The sequence below is a fragment of the Rhinolophus sinicus genome, linkage group LG06, assembly GCF_036562045.2.
Source record: "Rhinolophus sinicus isolate RSC01 linkage group LG06, ASM3656204v1, whole genome shotgun sequence".
In the NCBI taxonomy this organism is placed as follows: domain Eukaryota; kingdom Metazoa; phylum Chordata; class Mammalia; order Chiroptera; family Rhinolophidae; genus Rhinolophus; species Rhinolophus sinicus.
This window is the reverse complement of record NC_133756.1, coordinates 21,437,130-21,460,088: the sequence shown is the minus strand read 5'-3', so window position 1 is coordinate 21,460,088 and position 22,959 is coordinate 21,437,130. Positions and strand designations below refer to the sequence as shown.

General features: G+C 37.8%; 1 protein-coding gene across 6 annotated transcripts in view; it reads right to left on the bottom strand.

Moving 5' to 3' along the window:
- Positions 1 to 16,423, bottom strand: part of OSBPL9 (oxysterol binding protein like 9) — a 129,801-nt gene extending 113,378 nt beyond the window's left edge. For 4 of the 6 annotated variants that reach the window (XM_019742781.2, XM_019742782.2, XM_019742783.2 and 1 more), the window contains exon 1: positions 16,270 to 16,423. In XM_019742781.2, coding sequence (XP_019598340.1) covers positions 16,270 to 16,380 — 111 coding nt within the window. In that variant the 5' untranslated portion in view covers positions 16,381 to 16,423. The remainder of the gene's footprint in view (positions 1 to 16,269) is intronic. The other 2 variants (XM_074334714.1, XM_019742788.2) reach the window with 2 other exon arrangements.
- Between the last annotated feature and the right edge of the window lie 6,536 nt (positions 16,424 to 22,959).

Below are 22,959 nucleotides of genomic sequence, written 5' to 3'. Positions count from 1 at the left end.
GAAGTCACTGGGGGCCAGAGCAGGTGAGTAGGGAGGGTGTTCCAATACAGTTTTACTGGCTAAAAACTCCCTCACAGACAGTGCCTTGTGAGCTGGTGCATTGTCATGATGCAAAAGCCATGAATTGTGGATGAAAAGTTGAGGTCTAACTTTTTCACACAGCTTTTTCAGCACTTCCAAATAGTAAACTTGGTTAACTGTTTGTCCAGTTGCTACAAATTCATAATTAATAATCCCTCTGACATCAAAAAAGGTTAGCAATATTGTTGCAACAAGTTCACAAACTTAACTGTCATACCTTCCTATAAGCACTAAATCAAATAAAACTTAGCCTCAAGGTAACCATTTCATTGTATTTTAATTATAACTTAATTGTATCTCCAACAAGATCCTATAAGCATTTAAAGGTTAGTTCAGTGTATTCCAAGCACATACTGAATACTCAAGAAAGTATCTTAATTCAATGAATTAACTCACAAAATCTAGTTTGGTGCTGGTATATGGTGCCATCACTGAAAAACTGGTTAATTGGAAGTACAACTATGGATTTACTCTGTTTCATAAAGCAAATGCATCTAGAAAAGTTCTGTACAAACATTAAAACTCACTAAGGAAGATTAGCTTGCCATTGAAATTAATTCTACAGCTTTATAAAGCAAAGAATGCCTCCTTAAACCTGTTACATAAAAACACAAATTTTTAATTGAATATTAATTTTACTTTGTTTAAAATAAACTAAATCTCTATTCAAGACCAAGCAAGAGTCTCATCTGACTTGCGCTGAATCTCTCACAGCTACAAGTGAGGTCTCTTGAACTTTTTAACATACAGCATCCCACCTTACTTTTCTTAAGGTACTTCTTCTATCTTGTATGAAAATAATGTATGTGCATGCTTCGTCACCTCTCTTGGAAGGCAAGGTTTCTGATTCATCTTTGTGCTCTTCCTAACCCAACACCCCTGCTACAGTTTTGCAAAGAATAAACATCTAGAAAATTAATGGTAGGAGACATGTGGACAATGCATGTGGACAATTTACGTTAAAATGGTCTCCCTCGTTTTAACATAAATGTAAACACTGCATCAGTATTGAGTCACAGGTTAGTTCACTGCCAACAGCATACGTATAGGGTTGCACTCCTAGCTAGTGTTGCACTTTGGACCATATACTGCTGGAACACAGGTGGACAACCTGCTAGGCAAAACTAACCTATATAGAAATCACAAGAGGTTGGCTCTAGGGCATGGGATGGACAGGAAAGGGACAGGAGGGAACTTTGCAGAATGACAGCAATGTTCTCTATTTGATTGGGACACTGGTAACAAAAGTGTAAACAAATGTCAAAACTCATCTAACTGTACCCTTGAATTCTGTGGGATTTTTTTTACCAAATGCAATTATATCACAATAAAAGTAAATAAATAGTACTTGCCAGAATTCCACAGATACACGGCTTTACAACGATTACAAAACGGGAAATGACAGCAATAACACCCATTCCTGTAGTCTCCTTTCTATCTGAGAGTGCACAGCCTCCTTAAACCTTAGTAGTATTTAATGTATTGAGAGCCTTCACTACTTAATGCCCTGCATTCACTCAATAGCCCCAAATGTCATCATGCTGCTGGAATGTTACACTACCAAAAACTTGGAGGAGTCACAGACCCACAGTAATAGAGCAATTTTCCGCATCATTCATCCCTCGCGTTATCATAGATCACTCCCTCATCTCCCACCCGCCCCCATTACAAAGAGCCTCATTTGAGCAGCACATTTAGTGTCTACTTATATTATAGATAGCGCCTTAGAAAAGTGTACTGAATGTACACAGGTGACAATAGGGGTCTCACCAAGATCCTTGGTAGATGGCTGCCTTACTTTAAAGAAAACATATTATCGGAATAGAGATATATTCAAGATCATCTTTAAGAGCCAGAACAACATGGAGGTCATTATACTAATTACGACTAATTACACTAAGTATCAGAAAATATTAATAGTAATAGAACTAGAGTAAGAAGGCCAGAACTCAAACCAGACAGCCAGAATAGATGTTTTGCTGACTGAAAGATCAGACCTGTTCAGTTCTCATAACAGGTGTCTCTAATACGGAGATACTGCATCTTGATATCAGTGTCTGATGCCATTAAATATCTGTAACAAACAACTCCCTTTGGTCTCCTTCTGCTCATAAATTTGGCATCCCGTATAACTTGCATTCAGAGTATATACAGTAATGCACTAATCAGATAGCCTAAGCATACAGTCTCATTAACAGTTTTATTTCTTGTTATGAATTAATAAATTGGGATACTTGTTTATGTAACAGTGGCCACAATGTACATTTAGTAAATAGCATTATATGTCAAATACTGTTTGTCATAAACTTCAGCTTTTTGCTAACGTTTATGGAGCACTAAAATACCAGACACTGCTAGTACATTAAATACAATTTTATTTAGTTCTCACATCTTAGTATATAAGTTCTTTTATTATGCCCATCTTATAATTGACAAAACAAAGGCTCAGAAGGTTTAAATAACTTGTCCAAAGACTCACAGAGAGCCAAGTGGAAGAGAGAAGATTTCAATCCAGGTCTAAGCCCAAAGGCCATGCATTTCTATCTCAGTGACCGTGTTTCCCCAAAAATAAGACCTCACCGGAAAAGAAGCTCTAGCATGATTTTTCAGGATGGCATCCCCTGAACATAAGCCCTAATGATCTTTTGAAGCAAAATTTAATATAAGACCCGGTCTTATTTTCGGGGAAACATGGTACTCGTATAAGTCTGGTTAATTTAAGTCTTCCCTCAGTTTTTCTGAACCACAAAGGCTGAGTGTCAGATCAGCAATCATTCTGAATTCAGCAGTGCAAACATCACCCTGTTGAAGCCTTGCAGCAGTGCCTAGAGCGGTACCCCTGCCTTCTGAACTATCTCTAGCATGGAAACCCTTAGGTCACTAGATCACACATACAGATCCACATCCCTATCTGAGACCTTTGGGTCAGATGTGTTTTGAAATTCACAATTTTAGAAAAGTAATTTACATGAAGTACATACATGGTTTTACGCCTGTTGTGAGGTCTGGCGTATTGAGCATTTAATTACTTTCAAATTAAGCACACTGATATTTCTGTAATACAACGAATATCTATGCTAAGTATGATAAAGACTAAATAATTCATCCCAATAAGCTTTAATTTAAAAAGACTAAATAATCACACAGTTCAAGAATATAATATAATCAATTTAGGAAAATAACTTTTGAAATTCAGATTGAGGGATTTCGGAATTACGGGTAAAGGATTATGGATTTGCATTTTGATCTAGGGATCTATCACACTGTAAAGTCGTAGGTCTTTCACTATTTTTTTCAAAAGGACAATTTTATTTTCAAGTCAGAATTTCAACAAAAAGTGGAGAGAACCACTTGCATAGAGCTTAACTAGCAAAGCTGTGATGACCTGGGGTTTTCACAAGTTTCCTTTCTGAAATTTTGCAAGCATCCTCTTTAAAACTAAATATTACATATTAAATAGTAGTCTAAGTTCTGCAAATTAATTGTAGCATGTTCGTATAGACTGAACCTCAATGGAGATTTTCTATTTTTGTTTTGTTTCTTAAATACTGCCCAAAATACTAAATAATGACTAATGTTACTTCCCAAGAAAAGACTGAAGAAAATGATGGGGGCGTTTGAAACTGCAGATGGTTTGTGCTGTGTGTTAGTACTTCTCCCACCAAACTGTGTGGTGATAATTCACTATTATTCAATTTCACTTTTCTATTGCCCAAGGATGTTTTTCCTTATTAGGAAAAGACTAACTCAGGGCCCAAAATAATAACATCATAAAAAGATGAACAGCAAGAAGAGCACTACAAAAATTTAAAGATGGGAAAATTTGTACAACACACCAAATAATCTAGCTAGCAAGAACAATAGCCAGAACCATGGAATTTTGGATTCTCAGTCCTAATTCTAAGACTTACTGTACAGGCCCCAATTTAGAATGCAGCTATGCTCCAAAAGCTCCTTGTTCAAATTTGGAATTTGGAACTCAGAACAAATTTTTGTAAAGAAATTGTTAAAAATGTTTCCCAGGTTAGCCAGGAAAGGCGCTTGAAATACAATATGTAAATATCAAGAGATGGGGGTTATGAATGTCTAGTTATTATGTTGTACACCTGAAAATAATATAATATTGTATGTCAACTTGTATTTAAAAATAAAAATAAAAATTTTAAAAATGGGGAAAAGTTGTTATAAATTCAAACACTGCGTAGGAAATGACTTTCTTAAAGAATTTCTCTTAGATGTTGGTGCTTAAAAAAAAAGCAGAATGATGAGAGAATAAACAAGTCAAGAACACAAGAGCTATGCCAAAGGGCTTAAGAAACTTTCAAGGGCTTGAGAAATTAATGATCTTCAATAATCACATTTTACTTTTATAATCAGAAAAAAATACTTTTTAAAAAAGCAATTTAAAAACACTCATTCTCTATCAGGTTAAATTTTACGAGTTCCAAAAAAAAAAAAAATTAAGGCAGAGAAGAGTTAACATGCAAGCACAAGACAGTTGGTTAGTCATGCAGGACGTCACCCATCAGAAATTTACACTTACTCCTCTTCTGGGTGAAAATTTCAAAGTAGAATCATCCTCGAGAATTTGCCACTACTTTTCTCTGCTCAAGTTTTGTGAAAATAAAAAAATGCATCACTCAACAAATTCTAAGACTTAGTATCTGCTCCCCTTCCCTTTTTCCCCATCTAGTAGGTTTGCAGTGAATTGGAATCTTGTTTATCCTTGGCATTTCAATAGGGTTTATCTAAGTCCCTGTCTTACATCTTAGGTGGAAGAGGATTCTGCACTTTTTACTGATTAATCAATTCAGTTTGCATTTTAGAGGAGCCTATGCAGAAAGTTTATTTCATTCTCATATGATGTAAATTATCACCTATCAGCAGACTAGTTATAACTTGGGTTTATCATCATTTTAAAATATCATTGCTAATGTAATTTAGTATCCTCCAACAGAAAGAACATTTTACTTGGAATTAGAAGACTTGATCACACACATAGAAACTGTGATTTCTTAAGACTCATAGATAGAGAACAAACTGATAATTGCAAGATGGGAGGGGGTTGGGAGATGGGCGAGAAAGGTGAGGAGATTAGGAAGTACAATTGGTAGTCACAAAATAGTCATGGGGATGTGAAATACAATACGGGGAACATAAAGAATAATGTTGTAAAGATTATGTAGGGTATCTGATGGGTACTGAACTTATCCGGGGGATCACTTCATAGATTATATGGATGCCTAACCACTGCACTGTACACCTGAAACTAATATAAAATAATACTGAATGCCAAGTATAACTAAAATATATATATATGTATGTACATATACATACATATATATAGTCACAGGATTCAAAGTACAGCATGGGGACTATAGTCAATGGTATTGTAATAGCTATGTACGATGTCAGAGGGGTGGTAGAATTGGGAGAGGTTGTCACTTTGTGAGGGGATGTAGATGTCTGGTCACTAAGTCTCTGTTCTCATGGAGCATACATTCCAGAAGAGCAAAACAGACAATAAACAACAAAAACAAAATAATTTCAGTAGCTAACAATAAATGCAATGAAAATATAAAACAAAATCATTGCAATAGTGACCAACAGTGAGGTCTACTTTAGCTAGGGTGCTATGGAAAGGCTTCTCTGAGCAGTGGCATCTGAATGAAGACCTGTATAACAATAAGGAATCAGCCACGCTACAGACCTAGGGTAACACCAGCCACAGAAGCCTGAAAATATATACCTATGCAAACTCTTTGAGGCAGGACCAAGTCTGAGGTGCTCCCGGAAATAGAAAAAAAAAAAAGCTAGAGTGAGTACTATAGAATGGTAAATGAAGGCAGGTCACAAAACACGTATAAGTCCTAGTAAAGAGTTTGGATTTTTTCCTAAAGTCACTAGAGAATTTCAATTAGAGAAGTAACTTGGTCTTTCCTTTATTTTAAAGATCACCTGGGATGTTGAGAGAAAATGCATTTTAGAGAGCAAAAATTGAAACAAAGAGAACAATTATGAGGTTTTGCAACAGATCAGATGAGACATGATGATGGTTTATATGCTACAATGGTAACAAGGAAAATTAGGAGAGGTTATGAGGCCTAATGGGTGATATATTTGACAATATTAGAAAATACCTAGAACAAAGATTAATATATAGTAAAAGCTAGTGGCAGATTACAGTCTCCAAAAACGTCCTGCAATAATGTTTCTCATCCCACAAGCTCTTCTATGAAAGTTCTAGAAGAGCTTGTGGGATGAGAAACATTCTCCCCCTCATTATGAAATGGAGCTTTTGCCTGTGGGTTGGTCTTTGTAAACTGCCTCAAATAAGTTAACTGAGTACTGCCCAGTTGCACAGAACTATGGGAGATAATACAGATTACTGTACCTTCTCTTCCAGCATCACAAACAGCATAGGAATCTTAATCTCCCAGATCACTGAGATCGCATTAAGTAAGGATAATGAAAAACGATATTCTTTGTTCATTTTGCTACTTGAAGAAACGCAATACACAATGGTACAACAAATTATATTGAAAATTTTTACTAAAACGTTATGAGGCTGTACCATATATAAAATGATCTCGTTTATATAAAATATACATACATGTGTATTTAAGCATAAAAAATTGTTAGGAAAGCTATTATCCAAAACACAAACAGTGGATTTCAGGTGGGACTTGTCTGCCTTTTATTTGTATATACTTCTCGGTATTGTTTCAATTTTTTAAAATTAAGAGTATGTTGTCATCTCTTCAAGAACAATCAAAACTATAGTTTTAAACACTTTAAAAGAAAGAGTAATCCACATCAAATTCTGCAGAGACAGAGCTATTAAAATTAAGAGTGAAAAAGCACACACTGGGTTTAGCAACAAAGCTATCATTGCAGACTTTTGCTAGGATTTTCAGTGAAATCTGAAGGCAAAAATAGGACTGCTGTAAATGCAAGATGGATGAATAGAGACAGACAGTGTAGAAAACTCTTTCACTAGGTTTACCTATCTTGAAGAAGAGGTTAGGATGGTATTTCTAAGGAGAAATAATTTTTCAACTGGGAGAGATATGCCCATGTTAATTTATTAAAGAAAAAGTTAGTAGATCCTAAAATTCATATGGAAATTCAAGGGATCCAGAACAGGCAAAATAATCTTGAAAAAGAACAAAGCTGAAGGACTCACTTCCCAATTTCAAAATTTACTACAATGATACAAATTTACTATGATAATTGAAACAGTGTGACACTGGCATAGCAATAGGCATAAAGGTCAACAGAATAGAATTAAGAGTCCAGAAATAAACCCTCACATTTATGGTCAACTGATTTTCAGCAAGGATGGCAAGACAATTCAATGAACAAAGAACAGTCTTTTCAATATATGGTGCTAGAATAACAGAATATTCACATGCAAAAGAATAAAAATAATAAAGAATATAAAACAAAAAAAGAAAAGAACGTTACCCTTAACTCACACCATATATAAAAACTAACTCAAAACGAATCAAAGACCTAAAAGTTAAGAGCTAGGACTATAAAACTCTTAGAAGAAAACAGGCATAAAACTTTGTGACTTTGGATTAAGCAATGTTTCTCAGATCTGTCACCAAAAGCACAAGCAAGCAATAGAAGAAAAAGATAAGTTAGACATAATCAAACTAAAAAATGTTGTGCTTCAAAGGACACCAACAAGTAAAAACATACCCCACAGAAGGGGAGAAAATATTTGCAAATTATGTATCTAATAAGGGACTTGTATCTAGAAAATATAAATAATTCTTACAACACAACAATAAAAAAAAAGACAACACAATTTAAAATGGGCAAAGGCTCTAAATAGACATTTCTCCAAAGAAGACACACAAATGGCCAATAAGCCCATGAAAAGATGCTCAGCATCAACAGCCATCAGAGAAACACAAACCAAAACCAAAATTAAGACTCTATTCACACCTGGGATGGCTATAATCAAAAGAACAGATAACAAATGTTGGCAAGGATGTAGAGAAACTGGAATCCTTATACTTCCAGTGGGAATGTAAAACAACCAGCTGCTTTGGAAAACAGTCTGGCAGTTTCTCAAAAGGTTAAACAGAGCTACCATATGACTCAGCAATTCCACTCCTAGATCTTATCCAAGAGAAATGAAAACATACGTCCACACCAAAACTTATGTACACAAATGTTCACAGCAGCATTAATCCTAACAGCCAAAAAGTGGAAACTCAAATGTCCTGATGAATAGATAAAGAAAATGTGAAATATGCTAACAAGTCTATTCAGCAATAAAAAGTACTGATATGTGTTACAATATGGATGAAACCTTGAAAACATTATGCTAAATGAAAGAAGCCATATAAGAGTTGTTTAAAAACACGTTTATAATATGATTCTATTTATATGAAATGTCCAAAACAGGCAAACCTATACAGACGAAAAGTACACTAGTGGTTGCCTAGGGCTGAGGGTGAAATATTGAGGCGTGATTGTTACTGGAAAAGGTTTCTTTTGTGGGGTAGGAGATGAAACTTTTCTGAAATTGATTATGGAGACGGTTGCACAGTTCTGTGAATATACTAAAAACCATTGAACTGTGTACTTTAAATGGATGGTATGTGACTTACATCTCAATAAAACTGCTATTTTAAAAAGCAACAGGCAACCGAAAAGTTTACTAAAATTGTTATAACTAAGATGTTTAGTTATATTACAATATTCTTAAAATAAAAAAAAACAACAAAAGTCCATACATAAATAGGAAGACATTGAAGATTACACGAGAGGGAGGGGAGAAAGCAGATAGAGGAGAAAAACCTACAGACTAAGGTATCTGAAAAATTTGTGAGCAGATGGAATCCAAAACATGCAAGAATTACCTCTTCAACTATGATGGGGAAGAGTACAGGCAAGGAGAGGCAGGAAAGTGGGTATACTAACAGATGGGGGTATGAGGAGTTGAGAGTGTTCCTACCAAATGGACTCAATTGTCTCTGGGAAGCATGGCATCTTCTATGAGTGATGGAGAGTTGAGAGATTGCAGAGAGAGCTGCCAGAGTGATAAAGCAAATAGTCACCCAATATTTTATTTACCCATCCATGCCATCACAGTAATCTAAAATTAAACACAAGAAATGAAATAAGTGGACAGTCTTAGCTTGAAGGCTTAATGTGAATAAACATCCAGAAAACAGAAAATCAACTTTCACAATAATCTCAACATGTCACATGAATGGGAAAAAATTAATTATGATTATCTCTCTTTCCTTGAATATGATTCCATTTATATGATTCTATGTACCATGTAAACTTATTTTTTTGCAAAAAAATAAATTCCCTTTTTACTTTTTAAGAAAGTTCAAACTAGTCTATGAAGATAATCCTTTACAATAAAGTAAATAATAAGAAGGAAACCGATTGGGCTGGCCATTTGTTTTTCTCTATAAGCAATAAAAGGCATTCAATCCTTAATCTAAATCACTTGTGTATTGTATTGTCTAGCTTCCACTGGTATTATGTAACTATTTGAAAATCTAATCCTATGACAATTGCCACATATAGGAGTAGCATATTTAAGAACAATTCTACTTTCTGTCCTTCCACAGATTATTACCATCAGCAAAACTGCTTACAGCAGAAGCAAGAACGGACTGCTTGACTGATATAACACACTAAGTAAAAGATCTCACAGAGTTTGACAGGCTCTGGATGATTAAACAAAAGCCACTGTTGTTAATATAAGCTCAAGCAGGTTTTACATAAGTCATGGAAATGTACATCTTGCTATTCTGCAAAACATATAAGGCTGTGTAAGGAACAATTCCAAAATAGCCCTCTGCATCTCCTCTTTAAGCTTTGTTTGAAGGACCTTGGACATTCTGTTCATTATGAGAACAACGTGCCACATTGTAGGGCTTGAAGATTATAATACTCTGTATGACCACCGAAGAGTTTACAAGCTTGCTGTACAAATAAAGAAATGTATTAGAGATACAGCTAGTTATAACATTAAACAGTAAAATGATTAAATGCCGAAAAGATTTACATGAGCAAAGCTCAACAGTAGCAGAATATGGAAAAATCAAGGTTGACTATTCAAGGAAAACAAAAGATACAAAATTTCCACATACTTCTTCCCACTGACAGATACTACTTATCATTTTAGGAGATTTCTTTGTTTTCTTTTCAGAACAGTTAGATTAGATACAATTATTCTTTTGTTCCTTCTACAATTCTTAAAGCTACTTTATCAGATTTGGACAACTAATATGTACCATGTAAGCCTAATAAAAATCATATTTTTTATATTCCTAAACAGTTTATTTAGAAAAATATAAATTCCTAAACAGTTTGTTTAGAAAAGTATAAAAGTATAAACTTTTGCTTGATGGGAGTAGTGCTGATATATTCCTAGGAGAATCTGAGACTACCTCTTTTATATCTTTGCAAGAGAAATATACTTAAGCTCTTCAAAAACCAAAAATCCAAGAATTACCGTGTTTCCCCGAAAATAAGACCTAGTCAGACCATCAGTTCTAATGAATCTTTTGGAGCAAAAATTAATATAAGACCCGGTCTTATTTTAATATAAGACCGGGTCTTAATAATATAATAAATATAATGTAATGTAATACCAGGTCATATATTAACTTTTGCTCCAAAAGACGCATTGGAGCTTATGGTCTGGCTAGGTCCTATTTTCATGGAAACACGGTAGGTCACAAAAGGCACTGGGGCTTCCTGCTTGCTCTGACTTGGATCACTGCCTCTGGGTGAAGCCAATGCCTGTCAGGATGACACTCATGTAGCCAAAAGGAGAGGCTAGTTGGTGAGGAACTAACGCTTTCTGCCAACAGCTGTGTGAGTGAGCCATCTTGGAAGCAGATCCTCCAGCTCGTCAAAGTCAAGCCTCTCAGGTGACTGCAACCCTCGCCAACGTCTTGACTGCAACTTCATGAGACCCTGAGGCAGAACTACTGAGAAGTCACTCTCAAAGTTCTGAGCCACTGAAACTATGAGATAATAAATGTTTGTTGCTTTAAGTTGCTACGTTTGAGGTAATTTGTTACAAAGCAATAGATAACTAATCCAATGGTGTTTTTTAGCATCCTATCCAAAGCTGTTATTCTCATACTCAACTCTCCCTATGTGTAAAACCAGTACTTATCTGTAACCCAGATTTTTTCCTAAATTCCAAACTATATGCCATCTTTACATCAATGACCCAAAGCAACCACCTTCTCCCCTAACCTCTTCTTCCTATTTTCCCTATCAGCATTCATCCAGGTAAAACCAAAAACCTGGATTTCCTCACTCTTCCTCCCCTTTCATTCACATCCAATCAATTGCAAAGTCCTATAAATATGATCTCCTGATTATTTCTCTGTAATCAGAGTATTTAAAGAATAGAAATTTCACTTGCACCTCTTAATAAATTTTAAAATCACAGAGACAACCCGACATCATGTGCCACCTGATGTAATCTGTTCCACCTATGAAGTATTCTTGCCCCAAAGGAAAAAAAACACAACTAAATTTGATTAAGATTCTAGCTTTATTAGTTTATAGGAAATACAGAGGACAAAAAAAACATGTTTAAACATACCAAAAGGATGTTATCAGCAAAATCCAGAATGTGGAAAATTCTACAGAACAAATGATCTGGTATCTTCAACAAACGGCAAAGAAAAAGAGGAGGAGGGAAGTACAGATTAAAAGAGACTAAATTTTATGTGTGGGTCTTGTTTGGAATCCTGACTCAAACCCTCTGGCGAGGGAGAGATGTTTGAGACAGTCAAAGAAATGAAAACTGGATATTTGATAATAATTATTATCATTGTTATTACTTAGTTGTAATAATGGTATTGTGATACCATTTTTTTAAGAGAGAGATCTTAACTTTTAGTAATACACACTAAAATATTCACAAATGAAATGATATGGTTGCTGGGATCTGCTTTAAAATAATCCACTGGGGAAGGAAGGAGTTGATGGGAGTACTAATAAAACAAGATTGGCTACAGGTTGATAATTGCACAAGTTGGATGACAGGAATCCATTTTACTATCCTCTTTTATGTATATTTGAAATTTTCTATAATAAACATATTTTCTATAATAAAAAGTGTTAAGCAACTGTCCTGGGGGTAAAGTTCAAATTCCTTAGCATGTTTTACCAAGAAAGCCTTTCATTACCTGGCCCCTGCTTACCTCTCAGGCTCATCTCACAGCTGGTATCTCACAGCCCAAGCTCTCCTCCAAAAACATTTACTACCTCTATGTCAAGCAGTTTAAACTTCGTTCTCTGCTCACATGGCTAACCCCTACTCATCAATAAGGTCACAGCAAACCTGCTTCTTCTAGGAAACGTTTCCTGACCCTCCCAGACTAAGTCAAGTAACCCATGTATGTACCCCCAACCATCCTATGCTGCCCTTATCACCTCGCACTTGCTGCATCCCCCAGTAGACTCTAGGTATCATGCGAGCATGGACAATTTCCATCTTATTTACCACTTTAACCCCTCTTCCTAGCATAGTGTCTGGCACACAGTAGGTACTCAATAAACATTTCATAAATTTACAAAAGGCATGACCCACCACTCCACTTTCCAACTCCTCACATTATCTATACCTCTCTCACTTTTCCTTCTTTTTCATCTTCCTTTGTGATCATGATTCACATAAATGGTTGGCTGTTCACATAGTGTTCCCAAATTTACATCCGTAGCCCTCCTTGGGCATCTAATAAAAATTCAACTAACAAATTCTGTGCTATAATCTAACAGATCTTTATCTCTAGGCCTGACCTATGGCTTCAAATATATTCTGGACTCAATCTCCCATTATCTCCCAAACTTGCTTTTACACTAGAGGTGCTCAGAAATTCTCAGCATCTTTGTAATACCCCTATGTTCTCAAGCTTCCCAATTTGTGCACATTTCCCATTGCCTGGAATGCCCTTCTTCTCTTCTACCTTTAGCCTTTAAGTCTAGGCTCAAATGTCTCTCTGGCTTTTTTCAGGCAATGTTCCCACAGCAGTCTATTCTTATTTCTATTGTAGAATTTATCATACTGTTTTGAATTTATGTTTAGGTGTCTGCTCTGCTAGATTGTGAGTTCCTTGACGGAAGGGACTCTCTCTCCTTGCGCCTCCAGCATATAGTACAATGCCTATTACAAAGTCGGGCCCCAATAAATGCTTGCTGAATGAATTACATTATATTGTTTCTAATAATTAAGAAACTGATCTAGAACTGTAAAGACTGCCTAAATCTACTTTCCTAAAGGAGGTAATCAGTTTCTCTGTTCCTGTGCTAAGCAGAGTAATAATATATAACATTAAGCTCTTTTTCAAAAGCTGAAGATATGCAGATTATGAAAACAAACCAAAAAAATACAGTAAAAATATCATCCATTCTCAGGGGATGGGTTTGGGTTTGAGTCTAGGCCCAGGCCCAAAGGAGAAGATCCCCACTGAGGTAAGTTTTGGGTGAATCGATATTCACAGCAATTTCAGTGATTCTAACCCACCCCTGACATTATCCCAATATCAATTTTCAGCACAGGCCGACTCTAAAGCAAGGCCAACCTAGTTTAGTAAAGGGTTTTCATGGCCTCCCTAGAACAAACCTACAACCACAGAGCCAGACCAGAGCCCAAGTGATTTTTGAAACAAGAAATAGAGTGACTTGCTATTTACTGCTCTGTTTAAAAGGCTGTGCAACTAATTCAGATACTCTTCCCGGAAGATGCAGCTCCAAGTTACCAGGTTTCCCCGAAAATAAGACCTAGCCCAACTATCAGCTCTAATGCGTCTTTTGGAACAAAAATTAATATAAGACCCAGTCTTACATTATATAAGACTGGGTCTTATAGTAAAATAAGACCGGGTCTTATATTAATTTTTGCTCCAAAAGACACATTAGAGCTGACGGTCCGGCTACGTCTTATTTTTGGGGAAACAGGGATCAGCCACATACAAGCATTAAGATGTATCTTCAAATCCTTTGGAATCCTACTGTAACTGAACCAATGTCCAAGTATACAGAATTCACTGCCAACATTCAATGTGTCTCCTACTTTCTCTTTAAGTAAATAACTATCTTTTTCCCATCTTTACGGAACCTCCTCTTATCTGGGATTGGGTATTATTTTCACAAGATCATTTTATCTTACAATATTTCTCCGTAAGCAAATACTTTAACACTGAAGAACTAGGGGGAAAAAAAAAAACCTTCTAAATAGCCATTAGTGAGAAATACGATACCTCTTTCTGTTGGCAAGGATGATGTATCATAGAATCTAGTCTCAGAAGGGAAGCTGAGTAGTGGGGGGTGAGAGATGGGAATCTATGAAAAAACCTGTATACCTTAGCCAGCAAGACAAGGATTTGTCAAGATATTCAGAAACAAAAAGGGCAACGAGCCAGAAAAAAGCTACACTGAAGGACGAAAAACAGTAGAAAATTGTGTCTGGGCTAAGAGCTCCCAAGAACCCCAGCGTGGGGCCTGTAACCCACCATGGTCCTAGATGCAGACCCACACAAATTTGGGATTTGTTAATTCCATAGTGCCACTCACTGGGATTACTCCACCTTGAACTGGTTGGAAAGATTCCATGGGATTTTCTGATTATCAGATCTACTGAAACCCATATTCTTCATTTATCTGAGCCAGGGGATTTCATAATTCCAGAGTTTTCAGGATATAATACTCAGTTACCTCTCTTTCATGGCTAATCTTTGTTCCCTTTAAAAATTATGTAGAGAAAGGAAGTTGATAGTTGAAGGATGCTGAAAGTTATACTTTGTACTCCTGCAGGCTTGCCTTCTGTAATCACAAGCTTGCACTTTTCTCCTTTCTGTAGTGAAAGTGAAGTGTAGTGGGAAAAATTTGGAATCCAGATTACACCATTTACTGCTATAGCTCTGAGATCTTGAGCATATTACTTAAAAGCCTGGAGGCTCAGATTCCAAAACTATAAAATGGGGAAATAAACTGGGGATAATAAATACCTACCATGCAGAGTTACTGTTAGTAAAATTAATTAAAGGAACAACGAAACTTAAATATAAGTTCCAGAGAAGAACAATGGTCACTGTCTTGAACACTGTTGATTCTTGCTCACATGGCACAAGAGTGTGCACACCGACCCACACACACCTAGCCTAAAGCAATAATTAACATATAGTGGGAGCTCAATAAATATTTTTAAATGAACAAATAAATACAATTGTCCCCATTAACCCTTTTTCCATGATCATATTTTTCGTCTCTTCTATTATTTTCTGAAATCTTCAGGACATTCTTCTTCGTCCTTTTCAGTGGTTTCCTCCCTCTCATTAGCTATTATTAACTATTCTCCATTCAGACAAAGTACCTTTGGAAGTCATTTCTCTTAATACCACCTATCTTCCATTTCTAATGTGGTGGGGGTGGAGGAGATAGTCAGAACATAAGATTCATAGCATTCATGGATTTGCCCAGGGCCACTGATTTGTGTTTAACAATCAAGCCGTGAACTCAGCCCTCCCCAGAATATAACTTTCAGGAGACACCACACTATCCATTCTCTCTTTGCTAACAAGAGACTCCCGTGTAGGAATCCTCGCCTCTCAAAAGTTAAGGTGTCGGCTAAGGGAGCAGCGCGTCCCTTTAGTGAAAACACTCGACTTGAGCAAACAGGGGGGATTTGCACCCCATCGTGCTGCCCCTGGGCCGGTCACCTATGGACCCGGCCACGCAGCGCTCTTCAATCCCTGGAGGGAAGTTTAGGGGCGCGGCCGTCTACAGGGCCTGGAGGGGGATCGGCGTCAAGTCCATGACACGTGGGGAGACCGCACGGACCGCGCCACCGGGTCCTATAAACCATGACCACGACCACCCTCACCGCCCAAATACAAACCCGCTGGACCCCACCACCGCTTATTACCCCACACTGAAAACGGAACGCGGCTCGCCCCCAGCCCATAAATCAGACAGCCAGTATCTGCTTATTGGCTGCACTGGCATCTCCTTCACCCTTATTGGCTCTCCCGGACGTAAAACACTCCTCTCCCAGGGAACCCTCTCGTACGGCGGCACCCCCAGCCTAGCAACCTCAACCCGGCTACCAAAAAGCCCGGCCCCCCTCCACCCAGGGATTGCGACCCGCGAGAAGCTCGGAGCTTCAGCCCCCCGAGGACTCACCGTGTAGTAGGAGAGCAGCCCTGCATTGTAGTCCAGCACGAACCAACGGTACTGCCAGCCCTTCATCACGTTAGTCCATTTGCTCAGCGGCCCCTCCATGATGGACGCCATCTTGGGAGCCGCCAAGGATAACAAACGGCCTGACGTCACTCGCCTATAAGGCAGTCAGCTTGCGGGGGGCGGGGCCGCCGCGGGAGGGGCGGGGCCGGGAAGGGGCGGGACCCGTGGCTACTCCTTCACTTGGACACGCCAGCTTAGGCAGCTACGTCCTAAAACACGCTTTCTTTGGGAGCCTATTGTGTGTAGAACTCTGTGCCAGGGATGTGAGAAATACAAGCATGAGTACTGCTATTAAAATGATTTATTAACAGAAATAATTTTACTAGCCATGATGACACCTACTATTTCCAAAAGATTTCACATCTGATATTCATTACTATACCTTTGTAATATAGATTGGAATCCAGAAGTGTGATGCCTCCATCTTTGTTCTTTCTCAGGATTGCTTTGTGGTTCCAAATAAATTTTAGGATTTTTTTTCCTTTTTCTATTAAAAAAATGCCATTGGAATTTTGACAGGGATTGCATTGAATCTATAAGTGGCTTTGGGTAGTATGGACATTTTAACAATATTAATTCTTCCAATCCATTAACACAGGATATCTTTCCATTTTTTTGCTCAGGTGCCTAATAGTATTGCTTGGTGAGTATCTGAGTCCATATAAGCACATATCTGTGTTTTCATTATGCTACCTGGCCTTCCCAAAACACACTACACACTTCTCACAGAAACTTGATGTTCCAAAACATTATTCAGCAGAAAGCCTCATGTTGCTGATGTCTTTTGGTATAAACAAAGTGTTGGGATCTTGAAACATCATGATTCAGATTGACTTAAAAGATTTACATAGTGTTAATTACTACTCCTCCATTAGTTTCTTAAGAGCAGGAACCCAGTTTTACTGATCTTTGTAGCCCTAGAAACTAGCCCAGTGCCTCGCACATTGAAAGTGCTCAATAATTATTGTTTGATCTGAATTATGTGTTCCATTGAAACCGACCTACTAAGTTCCAAGGACTATGCAAAGCACCATCACCTACATTTTCTCCTTTAATCCCCACCACAATCATTCAAGATTTATGTTATTACATCCATTTTACAGAGGAGGACAATGGGACATAGAGCTATTGAGTGGCTTGTGCTAGGTCACACAGCTAGTAAACGGCAGAGCAAGAATTAGAATCTAGGTCTCTATCCCAGGTCCATTCCACCCCCGCTGCAAGCTATATTTACATTGTCTATGTGTAAATGTCTTTGATATGACATAGGGAATATGGTCAATTTCTAAATCAGTTTTAACTTTTATCAGATCACCAGGCATTGGCATGCTCTACTTAGCTTCAAATGTCAAAACACAGGTCATCAGGGAAAGCCAGAAGCACGGGAAGTTCTCGATTCCTAAGACCATGTCCAGTTGCACAGCACTTTGTCTGCATTCTACTTCCAGTGTCAAACTACCTGCTTTAGATCATCAGCTAAAATTAAACACGGCGAAGATGGATCTGTTCTCATTCCCACATTCCTTTGTGACTGGCCTCTGGTGAAATGAGGTAGCAGCTGAAGCAGAGCAGAAAATGAGGATTAGATTCAAAATCAGAAGGTAGAGATGATGTTAACCATTAAACAGCATAAGCTCATCCAGGACAGAAACTGGGACTAATTCATCCTGCCACTTAGAATATCAATAAATGTTACAGTAAAGATATGATTTTTTAAAAGATCATTCTGGCAGCAAAATTGAGAACAAATCAGGGGCAAACTGGAGGCAAGAAGACAAACTAAGAGACTTTTAAAACCAAGCAAGCAGTAAAAAGTGTATAGACTTGGACAATTGACAGCAAGGATGGAGAGTGGGAAAGATACTATACAGTATATTTATTGAGAAACATTTTAGAGTTAAGATTTTAAAACTCACTAAATAACAGAATTAAATAGAAGGGAATAAGGGGGAGGCAGAGACAATACCAACAACTTGTGTAATTGAATGATTACTTAAATAATCAAGGTTATTTATTTTCTGTGAAAAAGGAAGAACAAAAACAGCTTATGTTTCTCAATATGAAATTTCCTTCCTTTACACAGCTGTTTAGAAATGTGAATTTCTTTGGTTTCTAGCAAAAGTGATTTCCAGTTTTCCCACAGCCAACACTATAGGTGCAAATTGCTTCAAAATGTATTCTGTTGTTGCTGGTTTCCTGCCTTCTATTCCTAAACTTCCCCCAACTGCTTTTTTGTTATTGTTGTTATTGTTGTCATGTTTCTTAATTGGCAGTTGTTGGGCATCAAATAAAACAAAATTTACAAAATACTGCCTTCTTAAGGGAAAGGACAAAAACTTGACTGTGCTTTGCTGGGTATAGAGGAAACAGAAGATCAAGCTTAAGTAGGAGAAAAGCAAAATAAGACACAGCCTACGTTGTCCACAAACAAATCCCAGTTCTTTCCCACCCTTTCCCATAGCTAGAGAGCAAGAAAGTGAAACATCAAGTTTAGGAAAATATGGCTATGGTTTTGAGGCAGAAGGGAGCTGGGAAAGGGAGAGAAAATATTTTAGGAGATCTAGGCTTTGTGTTTTAAGGAGAGAAAAGAGGAATACACTCATCTTTTACTCTCCCCTTCTAATGTGCCCATTCGAGACCCACATCCCAGCCACCCTGTACTTTATACAATTCACAAACATCCTCCCTCCCTCAGAGAGAATGGACCCATCATTCCTTTGTGCTCCACCTGCACTCTGAACAAACTTCTAGCAGAGTCTGGGACACCTTATTGCATTTACTGGTTCAGAGAGTCTGAATGCCCCCCTTGACAGTGGGGTCTTTGAGGACTCGTTCGTATGTGCATGCTCAAACTTAGCACATTGCTTGATATGGGACAGTGCAAGCAGCACAGGTAATCTGGATGAAAGGGGAAGGGGAAGCTGGTTTGCTGGAAATACAGTCTTTACTTATATTTCGTATGTACTCGCATTGGCTTAGAGGAGCCATTAGAAGTTATAATCAGAAACTGAAAGGAGTTTGAAATTTCAGAGGTAGAACAATTCAGGTGTTGAAAGTTTGAGGGTGTAGCCATAGGAGTGGAGAGCTGAAGGAGAGGTATGGATTACAGGAGACCTGGAAGTCAAGGCATTGTGAAGCCACCCTGCTAGATACTTCATTTACGTGGAAGTTGAAGTCACCTGTTTCATGGCAAGGGTTGGAGTTGAGAAAAGCTCTGGGAGAGGTGCCACAACCTCAGTGAAGCAAGTTGGAAAATGACAACAAGGACAAAAGGACACTCCTCTCTGCCCACTCTTCCCCAGGGGCCTAAGCAGAAGACTAAAGAAGCTAGGTTGAGTTTTGTAAATTATTTGGGTTTTATAAATGGTTTGTGGGTATCAGTTAGTTATGGTATCCCTTCTCATGACCAGCATGGATATTCTCCAGTTGCTGCAGCAAAATAGTGTCAAGAACATTTAGAAATCTATCATTCAGGAAGCAATCAGATTAAGGTGCAAGGATATTGTTTGGAATAGTGAAACCCTGGAAACAACCTAAACGTCCAACACTATGGAAAAGGGAAAATGTAGCCATTAAAAAAAAATTTAATGGCTGATGTACAGCTATTAAAAATTGTTTGGATAAATGAAAAATTATGATGCCAAATTATTACATATATAAAAATAAGTATAAAATGGTTAAACACATACAGTATAATTTTAATTTTATTAAAAAAGGTACATATCTTCCAGAAGACTATAAGGAAATGCAGAAAAACATCCATACTCAGTTTATGGGATTGTAGGATTTTCTTTCTTTCTTTATACTTCTTTTGTGTTTTCCAAATTTTCTATAAGTAACAGACATTGTATTTATGAGGGGAAAAAATGCTATTTTGTGAAGGAATAAAAAAATAATACATTAAAAAATACTATCAGATAATTATATCAGCTCTGAATTTGCCAGGCGTATGCCATTTATAACCATAATATGCCTGCCTTCTTAAGGAGCTGGAATAAATAAGCATAGCAGTTCAAACAGTGACACCCTGTCAGAGACTAATAGCCTTCTGTCCCTACCAGGACCCCTGCAGAATTCCTAGGCCCTTTTCCTCATTCTGTATCCGTCTAGGTCTCCATGTGAGCTGACACAGCAACATTTTGACTTTGCAAACTTAGAGTAAGTCACCACCGCCATACATCTGCAGTGTATTCATTCACCCCTTTTTTCAGGGAAGTCGGCTTCACTGAGCAGCAGTTCTGTGTCAAGCGGTCAACCAGGTGCTGAGAATAGACGTCAGTCACACGTGGCTCCTGTCCTCAACAGGAAACATAATGTGCCGCCGCGCAGGGTGATTCATGGTAAACCAGAGATGAGCACAGAGGAGGCACCTCAGCCGGCCTAGTGACAGGGTAGAGTGTTTCAGGCCATACAGGAAACAGCCTTCCTTTCTGTGTCCACTGTTACCACCTTGGCTCAAGTCCTCACCATTTCACGCTTGGATGGCTACAATAGCTTGGAGTTATCGGCTCTAATATTGCCCGCTTCAACCTGGCCTCCATAGTGACTGTGACAGCCATTCATATTTCTAAAGAAAAGGTGAAATGTAACTCCTTACTTTCCAGTCTTACTGTTTGTATCATCTTCTCCCCATTTCCAAATATGACACTAGATTCCTAAATTCATCTTATTGTTGATCTACGTTACCTCTTTGCTATTTTTGCCCCCTCTGTGTTGAATGTCTTGCCTCCTCTATGTTTGTCTAAAACATACTACTTGTCTTTCAGGGTTCTGCTAGTGTCTATCATGTCATTGATGAAAATATGAAAATTTTCTTGATTTCTCCCCCAACTAGTTATAAATCACCATCACCTCATGTGAATGGCTACTATAGCACTTGTAACACTTTCTTGCATTTATAGGTTTACACACCTGTCATTTTCATTAGACTAGAAACTCTTTAAGGACAGGAGAATAATATTATTCATCTCAGTACCCCAAGTACCTAGCACAGGAGTTGGCAAACATTTTTTGTAAAGTGCCCGGTAGTAGATATTTTAGGCTTTGCAAGCCAGACATTCTCTATCACAAATATTTAACTCTGTCCTTGTAGAGCAAAAGTGTAAATGAATGGGCATGACTGTATTCCAATAAAACTTCATTTATACGGGCAGCTGGTTAGCTCAGTTGGTTAGAGCGCGGTGCTCTCAACAGCAAGGTTGCTGGTTTGATCCCCGCATGGGCCACTGTGAGCTGTGCCCTGCACAACTAAATTGACACAACTACTTGACTTGGAGCTGATGGGTCCTGGAAAAACTCACTAACAAAACAACAAAAAACCACACACCCACAAAACATTTCATTTATAAAAACAAGCAGCAGGCCAGATTTGCCTTCGAACCATAGTTTGCCAATCCTAGATCTAGTGTGTGATGGACTTACAATAAATACCCAATGAGTTTCTTTTGAATGTAGAATGAAGTAGTAGAGGCAGGATTTGTATCTTTATTACGTTCTGTGGGAGATGCTAACAGTTTCTTGTCCATATTTTCTTGGCATTCACTTCTATACACCGAAGGCCACTTATAAAAACTACTTACAGTTCTTTGCCTGAAGGTTTGTTTGTTTGTTCATGGCTAGAGAACATACTTGGCTTGTGCACAGAGCAAGCTGGGAGTTTCAGAGATTTAATGACACCAGAAGTAGCTCTGAACTCAATGGAGGATGGCAGGTTGGCAAGCCAGCTTCCTCACCTCTTCATTGTTGTATCCTGAATGTTCCAGTTGGTTGCCATGGTAACTAGACTGATAATGTTCACACTTTTGGTTTTCTTCACTCCCTTGTCTCACTACTCTATCCCACCCAGGTTTCCTGACATCACACCCTAAATAAGGTATATTCCAATCCAAACCAAGACACGTACTCATTCTACTACACCACAATGTTTAGCTAGAGAACCCCTATTAAAATGTGTTCATTGCCTATAAATAATAACATATAAATTATTAGTATCCCCTAAAGTATTGGCACAGAATAATCCAGCTATCATTAAAAGAAGGAGGAGGAAGAGGTGGAGGAGAAGAGAATGAGGACTCCTAGAGACTGAAACATAGATAAACCAGCTGTGCTATAAACCAGCTGTGTGACCTTGGCCAAAACATTCATCCCCTCAAACAAAGAGATTTTGATTCCTTTCTGAGAAATATAGGCAATACTCATTCATTGGCTTTTTGAGAAGGTGAAACAGGGTAAGGTATTACAAATGTCCCGCCACTTCCCCTAAACGGAGCTCTCTAAGATAGTTTTCTCTCTAAGTCTAAAAATCTTCTTCTCAGTTCTCATTCTCCTAGGCCTCAGTTAATTTATTTCATTATATCTGTATATAATGTTGTTATTCCTAATACTATTTTGTTCCTTATCTTTCTTACCTGCATATAACTTGTTTTCTCATTTATATTGCTAGTTTCCAAGGGCAGGGGCTTTATCTTACCTTTATTTATGATTAAGTGAAATCATATATTTGAAAATGGCTTGCAGACTGCAAAGTGCTTTGTTGTCATTCACCTCGTTCAATCAATGTGTTTTGAGCACCCACTATATGCCAGTCATTGAAGATACACAGAAAAGTAAGATTTGGTCTCTGCTTCAAGA